This window comes from Colobus angolensis, unplaced genomic scaffold, assembly GCF_000951035.1.
Source record: "Colobus angolensis palliatus isolate OR3802 unplaced genomic scaffold, Cang.pa_1.0 Scaffold37, whole genome shotgun sequence".
Taxonomy (NCBI): Eukaryota; Metazoa; Chordata; class Mammalia; order Primates; family Cercopithecidae; genus Colobus; species Colobus angolensis.
The window spans coordinates 1434948-1444940 of NW_012117043.1; the positions used below are offsets into that span (position 1 = coordinate 1434948).

At 45.7% G+C, this 9993-nt stretch overlaps 1 protein-coding gene across 1 annotated transcript in view; it reads left to right on the forward strand.

Annotated features, from left to right (window-relative positions):
- Nucleotides 1–9993, forward strand: part of MYO19 (myosin XIX) — a 51362-nt gene that overhangs the window by 12795 nt on the left and 28574 nt on the right. The window contains exons 5-7 of the mRNA XM_011953642.1: nucleotides 1743–1881; nucleotides 2240–2388; nucleotides 4914–5027. Of these exons, the coding sequence (XP_011809032.1) occupies nucleotides 1743–1881; nucleotides 2240–2388; nucleotides 4914–5027 (402 nt within the window). The remainder of the gene's footprint in view (nucleotides 1–1742; nucleotides 1882–2239; nucleotides 2389–4913; nucleotides 5028–9993) is intronic.

Here is a 9993-nt window from a genome sequence, read left to right on the forward strand (position 1 = left end):
GAGGAGAATTGAGGCACAAAGAGATTAAGAAATTAATATAAGAGTATATAACTGTAAGAGGTAGAATCAGGATTCAAACTCAGACAACTAGCTTTCAAGTCCGGGTACTTCTTGATCACTATACTCAGATGCCTCTCTGGTTGGATCAGAACTCTTCATAAATTGTGTCTGTGTTTGTGAGTGGTTTCTGTGGTGGTGGTTTTTTTTTTTCCTTCATTAAAGCAGAGGGATATGCATAGATCTAGCTGTGCTCTGACCTCAGCAGTTACCCTGGAGGTCAAGAGCCTACCTTGTACATTATAGTGGGCCCAAAGTTCAGAGAACAGGCAGTGGTTTTGGAAGAAATGCATTACTGGGCCTCTTGGAGGAAACTTGCCACCATGGCTTATTTCCCTGAGAGGTTTGAAATTTTAGGCTCACCATTCTCATTGGAAATCCACCTGCTGTATCACAGACGTCTTCCTTCAAAAGCACATTTCAGCAAGATTCCTGTCTTCAACCCCCACTCTATCTTTCTTGCATCCCCAAAGGAGACAGTAGGAGAAATGGGACCACGGGAGGAAGTGGAGGGATGATACATGTGGAAAGGGTTGGCATCAAGGATGGGCAAAGGAAGATAGGGTGACTCATGCCTCTAGTCCCAGCTACTCAGGAAACTGAGGCAGAAGGATCACTTGAGCTCAGGAGTTGGAGGTGCAGTTAGCTATTATCACGCCACTGCACTCCAGCCTGGGTAGCAGAGCGAGACTCTGTCTCTTAAAAAATAAAGAAAGAAAAAAAAAAGATAGGCGAGGGAGAAGGGATCTGTTCCCTTGGTGCCTGTTCTTGACCTCAGACAGCCTTCTGAGCCAGGCTTTCTCTCCAGCAGACCCAGGCCAAGGGAACCAATTCATTAGCCAGCCTAAATTTAAGCCACGAAAGGCAGGTGATGAAGACGTGGGGCTACGTCTCTGGGAAGGTACAGCTGTTTTACATCAAAAGCTGAACTGTCTCTTCCCAAAAAGGCCTAACCCATGGTTCTTTTCCTTTGCAACATTCCTATAGCAGCCTTTTGGGCCCCACCCCTGCCAGGCCCAGTAAGGCTAGTAGCCTGGAAGTGGATTTGGCCGGAGCTCTTGGCAGAAGAGATAGCATTTGTTGAGTACATGCTGTATGTCAGGTACTGACTAAAGGCTTTGTATATCTCTTCTTTTCTTCCCAATAACCCTGTCAGTTGAGTTTATTTTCCTTTATTTACAAATAAAGAAGCTATGACTCAAAGAGAGTAACTTAGACCCAGGCTCACAGGGCTAGTAAGAGGCAGAACTGAAATTTGAACCCAACCAGACTATGATACCAGAGTCTCCTTCTACTATACAGGTTCCCACCCTTCTGTAGCTGCCAGCTGTTCTGCATACCAGCTCTCATGGCCTTCATGGTTTGTTCTTTTTTTTTTTTGAGATGGAGTCTTGCTCTATCGCCCAGGCTGGAGTGCAGTAGCACAATCTCAGCTCATTGCAAGCTCCGTCTCCTGGGTTCATGCCATTCTGCATCAGCCTCCCGAGTAGCTGGGACTACAGGTGCCCGCCACCACGGCCGGCTAATTTTTTGTATTTTTTTTAGTAGAGATGGGGTTTCACCATGTTAGCCAGGATGGTCTCGATCTCCTGACCTCATGACCCGCCCACCGTGGCCTCCTAAAGTGCTGGGATTATCGGCATGAGCCACCTCGCCCAGCCTCACCTTCATGTTATCTCTTCCAGGTCAATGGCCACAATCCGGGGTCTGATGGCCAAGCCAGGGAATACCTCAGAGAAGACCTGCAGGAGTTCCTGGATGGGGAGGTCCTGCTGTACCAGCTGGATGACCTCACCAGGGTGAATCCAGTGACGCTAGAGACAGGTATGGGCCTCCCGTTCCTCAAGAGTACCATCTCCAGGAGGTTGGAGGTGCAATGAGAGCACAGTTTCTCCAGGTCAGACGGAGGTTGGCAGGACTCCTGATCTGGAGCCAGGCGGGCTGCTCCAGACCTCTGCCCGAGGGAGCATGGGCAGCTGCACCTGGGCTCACCAGGACATGCTTTGCTTCAGATTTGGAGCTCATCTTAATTAGATCTTTTATCTGTTCTTCAGGGAGCTGCTGGGATTTAATGATCCTTGGCTAATTGCAGAAAGAGGGCTGTTAGTTAAGCAGATATGTGTCTGTGTGTGTGGTTTGTCTATATTTGAGCCAGAGTTTGCTAAAGGCATCTCTGCCTCAGTCCTCAGGTGCCTTCAGGCCCGGTACATGGCAGACAGATTCTACACCAATGCTGGCTGCACCCTGGTAGCTCTGAACCCCTTCAAGCCCATTCCTCAGCTCTACTCGCCCGAGCTAATGAGAGAGTACCATGCTGCACCTCAGCCCCAGGTAAGGCTCTGCCGCTTCCTGTGGCCTCAGGCCTCCTCTGCCTCCCCCTAAACCTCTTTTCAGTTTCATTGTCCTTATTCATCTGTTCACCAGCCATGTGGTCATTCAGAGTCTGCTAGTGCCACGGCCTGCCCAATAGGAGCTGGCAGAATTTTGAACCGTAAGGAACTAACTACAGAACAGACAGTACAAAGTGGAGAATAAATAAATATTTGTTTAACTGAGTTTCTTATGTCTCTAAAATAGAGATTTAAGAGAAAGGATTTTTTTCTCTTGTTTGCGGTTTTATTAATAGGAAAGGATTGATAAAGGTATTATGTATTTGTGTATTTAACCAACTGCCTTTTTTTTTATTATTATTTATTTATTTATTTTGAGATGGAGTTTCACTCTTGTTGCCCAGGCTGGAGTGCAATGGCGTGATCTGGGCTCACCGCAACCTCTGCCTCCTGAGTTCAAGCAATTCTCCTGCTTCGGTCTCCTGAGTAGCTGGGATTACAGGCATATGCCACCACGCCCGGCTAATTTTGTATTTTTAGTAGAGATGGGGTTTCTCCATATTGGTCAGGCTGGTCTCCAACTCCTGACCTCAGGTGATCCGCCCACCTCGGCCTCCTGAAGTGCTGGAATTACAGGTGTGAACCACCACGCCCAGCCCTGTTTATTTTGAGACTGAGTCTCTCCCTGTCACCCAGGCTGGAGTATAGTAGTGTGATCTCGACTCACCACAACCTCCGCCTCCAGGGTTCAAGCGATTCTCGTGCCTCAGCCTCCCAAGTAGCTGGGACTGCAGGCACCCACTACCATGCCCAGCTAATTTTTGTATTTTTAGTAGAGATGGGATTTCACCATGTTGGCCAGGCTGGTCTCGAACTCCTGTGATCCACCTGCCGTAGCCTCCCAAAGTGCTGAGATTATAGGCATGAGCCACCAAGTCCAGCAAAACTACCTTTTTTAGAAAAAAATGAAATTATACACGATAGGGATTGCCCTAGAAAATTCAGCATATGTTTATCTCTACTGAGGAAAGTAATTTATTCTACTGAGAAAAGAATAAATTATTTGGGGTGGGCTGGTGGAGGTACAGACAGATAATGAGCTTGTTGGTGTAAAAGTGCATGATGCATTCAGGGAGAGGTGAGAGAAAACTTGCTGGCAGGAGGGAGGTTTTGGGGGCAAGAGGGAATAGATGACAGCAGGAAGACAAGAAAGCCAGGGCTGTTTGTGAAGAGTCTGAAGCACTATAGCAGGCAGACAGAATCTGCAGAGCATCTTCATCCATGTAGAGGTGGGTCTGGGAACAGAACCCACTAGACGAATAATTACTCTGGGAGTTGGGTTCAAGAAGGTGAGACAGGAGGCAGAGACAACAGTTGGAGGCTTTGTATCCCTCCAGGTGATAGGTGGCTGGGGCAAGGGCAGGTGTAGAGAGGAATGGCTCTGACACCATATGGAACAGTTGCCTTCTCCCTCAGCAAGCTGTGGGTAAGTGATCACTGCTGGCTGGGCTAGCTAGGCATTGTGTAGATGGCCTGTCCCTCCAGACGTTCATTCATGGTGAATTATCAAGTTGGAATCCAGGGGAAGTCTGTCCTGTGAGCCCTGTCTGTTGTCTGCCCTGCCTCCTCAAAGGTAAAAGCCAAGTCGTAGTCCCCTCTGTTTCCTCAGCATCCAGCTTGATTGATGCCTAGTACATTGAAGACAGCTAATAGTTGTTGACGAAAAGAAGAACAGTGGCTTTGGAATTTAAATCACATGGATATATTTACTTGCTGAGTGGCCTTGAAAGGTTATTTAACTCCTGTGAACCTTACATTCTTCATCTATAAAATAGGGTTATATTTCCAATTAGTGGACAGACTTCTTAGGCAGTAGTTTGTAAGAACTTTGCAAATTGCAAATTATAATAATATGAAGTAACAGGAAGAAGGATAAGACAATTAAAGCAAGATAAAATGGGAGTATAAAGTGTTAATGTCATAAACTGGTCAAGGCTAGCACTGCTTCTACGCTGAGAGAAGATGAGTAGGTAAAGCCAATATAGGGGTCCTAAAGTTGGGCCTAACACTGTGACATCCAGAAAATTTTTCTTTTTTTTTTTTTTTTTTTGAGACGGAGTCTCGCTCTGCCGCCCAGGCTGGAGTGCAGTGGCCGGATCTCAGCTCACTGCAAGCTCCGCCTCCCGGGTTCACGCCATTCTCCTGCCTCAGCCTCCCAAGTAGCTGGGACTACAGGCGCCCGCCACGTCGTCCGGCTAGTTTTTTGTATTTTTTTTAGTAGAGACGGGGTTTCACCATGTTAGCCAGGATGGTCTCGATCTCCTGACCTCGTGATCCGCCCGTCTCGGCCTCCCAAAGTGCTGGGATTACAGGCTTGAGCCACCGCGCCCGGCCAGAAAATTTTTCTGAAGGAAGCATCCAACAACCACTGCTATTGGCAGCCTCCCCATCTCAGTCATCACTGGCTCAGTCATCATTGAAAAGCAGGCATTCCCTCACATGACCTTTCACTCCTTGATGTTCCAGAAACTGAAGCCCCATGTGTTCACTGTGGGTGAACAGACCTACAGGAATGTCAAGAGCCTGATTGAACCAGTCAACCAGTCCATTGTTGTCAGTGGAGAGAGTGGCGCTGGAAAGGTAGGAAGACGTCTTTCCTGTCCTGTCAACTCATGATGGGCTGGGTGGGCAGGGAGGCAGGGGTCATTTCTTGTCCTCCCTTGTGGAGTTGTTTGCTGCCTAATCATTTCCAGATAGGCTGGCTGAAGCTGGGGTTGGTGCACAATGGTGGACTAGCACTGGACTGGAAGTCAAGAGACAGGATTCCGATCCAGGCTCTACTGCTAGCTCTGCCATCACCCTGGGTGAAATAGGAATGAAGCTTCCTTTCTAAGCCTTACTTTCTCATCGAAAGTCTCTCCCAGCTCTGACACCACTGGAAACAAAAGTCAGCTGCTGGGGATTCCAACATAGTGGTTAAGAGCACATCAGAAAAGTACTTAGCTTCTGCAAAGCTCTCAGTTCTTCCACTTGTAAAATGGAAGGGAAGGGAGGACCAATACCTGACTCATAGGACTTCTGTGAGAGTTAAATGAGTCACTGTACATATGGCACCTGGTGGCATGCTTGGCATGTGGCAGTGCTCCTCCAAAGTAGCTGGGGTCCTTGTGGGAAAGGGTTTATTGGAGTAGACCACCTGAACCCTCTGGGTTGCCCATGGTGGCAAGGGCAGTGCATTGGGCCAGGTGTTGGCGGGGACAGAAGCTCCTGGTATGGCCACATGGCCTCCTGGATAGCAGAATCACAACAGGTGAGACAGGATGTTGCATATAGATGAATAAGGAGTTACACAGCTGGTCAAAGGAGACTATTGGCCAAGGCCTTGCCACCTTCTTGACAAGCCTCACCCAGCTGCCTCACCCTTTCCACAACACTTTTACCTTCATGAGGAACTCTTTGGACCATAAACTCCTCCTGTCTTCACTGACATATGAGAATTGCTGAACACTGAGAACTTGCGAGGTTCTAAGCTTCTGGCTGGGCACTGAGGGGTGGCAGGGGGAGGAACAGAGATGAAAAATGCAGCATGTAGTTTTCAGGGGGCACTTAGTCCCCTGAGAGAGACAGACAAGGAAACAAAGACAGTAAGTTGCAGGGATGAGGTCTTGGACTGGGGTTAGGAGGGGATCGCTAGGAGCTGTATCAAGGTTGCTAATGAAGTGGCTGACGCCTTCTCAACAAAGCCTTCTTCCCCTAGAATTGCTCTGGGGAACTGAAGCTGAACCTGGCCCAAGACTCATCCAACCAGAGATCTTGGTAACCCTTTATTGAGCAGCCACTGTAGCCCTGGGCTGGCCCTGGTTTTATTTTCAAAAATTTATTTTTAATAAATAGTAATGTAGTTACATAGTTCAAAAAATCAAGCAATACGCAAGGCTTATAAAGAAAAACAGCAAACCTGCTCCTTATATCTCAACCTTGTTCCGTCTCTCCAGATGCAGTTACTTGCACATCTTTTATCAGTTTATTTGGGTGTTTCCATCTATATTTTTAAACTATTGCTTATATTGTTACTGACTTTTTGGTTTTGGACCTTATCTGTTCACTTCCTACTTTGATGAGGATTTAACCCTTATTTCCCTGCCCTCAAAATACATATTCTGTATATAATTATTTCATAATTTTTAATTAAGTTAATAAGCAGTGTTTACATGGTTATGGTCATGTGTATATTCACAGCAGAGCCATATACTATACTATATATTTTGTATAATTTTTGTTTTCCCTCTTAACAGTGGTGTACAAAAACTAAACCAGTGAAAAAGTGGGGCAAGTGAAATAAATAATAAATAATTGCCCTGTTTTTTCACTTGTTTAGTTTTTATATACCATTATTAACTCATTACCAGACTTGTCACCAAATCTGGAAAACACCTGTCAAACTGGCAAGCAAATCAGGTTCTTTCACTGGAGATGCCCTTCCTAGAGTTCTCAGACCACATCTCTTCTTCCGTCTGGATTGGTGGCTACTGAGGGCTGCCGCCACACAGCTGTTGCATGGAAGCGTCTTTGCCTCTGCACATCCCCAGATTCCCATCTGTCCTAGGATAAATCTCCCATGGCAGGAGCTCATGGCTTTCTCTTTATTTTGTTTTTGTTTTTTGTTTTTTTTTTGAGACAGGGTCTCTGTCACCCAGGCTGGAGTGCAGTGGCACAATCTCAGCCCACTGCAACCTTCGCCTTCCCAGTTCCAGTGATTTTCATGCCTCAGTCTCCCGAGTAGCTAGGATTATAGGTGCATAGCACCACAGCCAGCAGATTTTTTTTTTTTTTGAGACAGAGTCTCGCTTTGTCGCCCAGGCTGGAGTGTAGTGGCGTGATCTTGGCTCACTATAAGCTTCGCCTCCCAGGTTCATGCCATTCTCCTGCCTCAGCCTCCTGAGTAGCTGGGACTACAGGTGCCCGCCATCACACCTGGCAAATTTTTTGTATTTTTAGTAGAAACAGGGTTTCGCCGTGATAGCCAGGATGGTCTCAATCTCCTGACCTCGTGATCCGCTCGCCTTGGCCTCCCAAAGTGCTAGGATTACAGGCGTGAGCCACCACGCCTGTTTGTTTTTAGTAGAGACGGAGTTTCGCCATGTTGGCCAGGCTGGTCTTGAACTCCTGGCCTCAAGTGATCTTCCCGCTTCGGCCTCCCAAAGTGCTGGGTTTACAGGCATGAACCACCACACCTAGTCACCATGGCTTTCTTTTTCTTCATTTACTGCCTTGTTTTGTTTTTATGAACCATATTCTTTTTTTTTTTTTGAAACTGAGTCTCGCACTGTCACCTAGGCTGGAGTGCAGTGGTGTGATCTCGGCTCAATGCAGCCTCCGCCTCCTGGTTTCAAGCAGTTCTCTGCCTCAGCCTCCTCCCAAGTAACTGGGATTATAGGCGCCTGCCACCACGCCTGGCTAATTTTTGTATTTTTAGTAGAGACAGGGTTTCACTATCTTGGTCAGGCTGGTCTTGAACTCCTGACCTCGTGATCTACCCGCCTCAGCCTCCCAAAGTGCTGGGATTACAGGCGTGAGCCATTGTGCCCGGCCAAACCGTATTCTTTAGTAGTTTCCTGAACAAGGTACATGGAGGACAAATTGTTACACATCTGAAAATGTCTGTTCTGCCTCAAATCTGATTGATATTTTGACTGGGTTTTATAATTCCAGGTTAGAAATAATTTTCTTTCTGAATATAGAGATTTTCTTTTCTTTTTTTTTTTGAGATAGTGTCTTGCTCTGTTGTCATACTGGAGTGCAGTGGCACAATCTCGGCTCACTGCAACCTCCGCCTCCCAGGTTCAAGCAATTCTCCTGCCTCAGCCTCCCGAGTACCCAGGACTACAGGCATGCACCACCACGCCCAGCTAATTTTTGTATTTTTAGTAGAGATGGGGTTTCACCATGTTGACCAGGATGATCGCAATCTCTTGACCTTGTGATGCGCCCACCCTGGCCTCCCAAAGTGCTGGGATTACAGGCGTGAGCCACTGTGCCTGGCTGAGGTTTTATTTTCATATATTGCTGTTGAGAGTCCCAGTCCGTACTGGTGATTTTTTTTTTTTTCCAAAAGCTTTTAGGTATTAAAATTCACAGTGCTGTGTTGTGATATGGCCTTTCTTCACTTATTAAGCTGAGTACTTTGTGTGGGTCTTTTTAACTTGGAAACTCAGTATTTTTGAATTATATCTAATAATTTCCTCCCCTGTTTTCTCCTTCTGGAACTTCTGTTAGGAAATTTCGTTAGTTGTCTAATATTCATATTTTTCTCACCTATCCTCCTTTCTGTTTATTATTTTAATCTTGTGGGAGATATTTGCTTCTTTACCTTCCAATTCTTCGTAACTTTGAATATTTGTTAAAAATTTTAATTCTGAGTTCTAGTTTTTTTCTAACGTTTATGATATTTGTCATTTTACGTAAAAGAGGCTTATGAAATAGTTAATGATCGTTGAGTTGAGTGTCTGTTCATATTTGAAAATAAGGCATTAAGCAACTGATTAGAATCTTTGTTTATGGACAAGATTGTCAACCAGTGGGGCCTCATTGTAGGTAGCTTTTTAAACTTGTGGGACCCTGAACAGCCATAACTTTTCCCATGAGCTTATTGGTGTGTCCAGAAAATTTTCCTCCAATCTCTGCAGCAGAGAGGTGGAAACTATAAAGAATCAAATGGAGATGATAAAAATTTAAAACATGATAAATAATTCTTTGGGCTTATCAACAAACTAGACATGCAAAAGAATGCATTAGTGAACTTGACAGTTGGTAAATAGAAATTATCCAAATTGAAAAACAAAGAGAAAATTGCATCCAAGAACTGTAGTACAATATCAAATGGTCTGCCATATAATTGACCCTTGAACAATGCAGAGGTTAGGGGCACCAACTCACCACGCAGTTGAAAAATCTGCATATAGTTTAACTGCTGATTAACTACTGTTGACTGGAAACCTTACAAATAACATTACAGTCAGTATGTATTTTGTATGTTATATGTCTTATATACTGCATTCTTACAAAGAAATAAGCTAGAGAAGTGAAATTAAGAAAGTCATAAGGAAGAAATACATTTACCACGTAAATGAAAGTGGATCCTCATAAAGGTCTTCATCACCGTCATCTTCACTTTGAGTAGGCTGAGGAGGAAGAGGACAGTCTTGCTTGGTCTTGCTGTCTCAGAGGTGGCAGAGGTAGTGGAAGTATAATAGAAGGGGAGGCAGGAGAGATTTATTGAAAAAAGCCCACGTATAAATGGACCCATGCAGTTCAAACACGTGTTGTTCAAGGGTCAACTGTACTTGTGTTTTCTTTTTGTTTGTTTGTTTGTTTGTTTGTTTTTTTAAGACGGAGTCTTGCTCTGTCACCCAGGCTGGAGTGCTGTGGCCGGATCTCAGCTCACTTCAAGCTCCGCCTCCCGGGTTTACACCATTCTCCTGCCTCAGCCTCCCAAGTAGCTGGGACTACAGGCGCCCACCACCACGCCCAGCTAGTTTTTTGTATTTTTAGTAGAGACGGGGTTTCGCCAGGTTAGCCAGGATGGTCTCGATCTCCTGACCTCGTG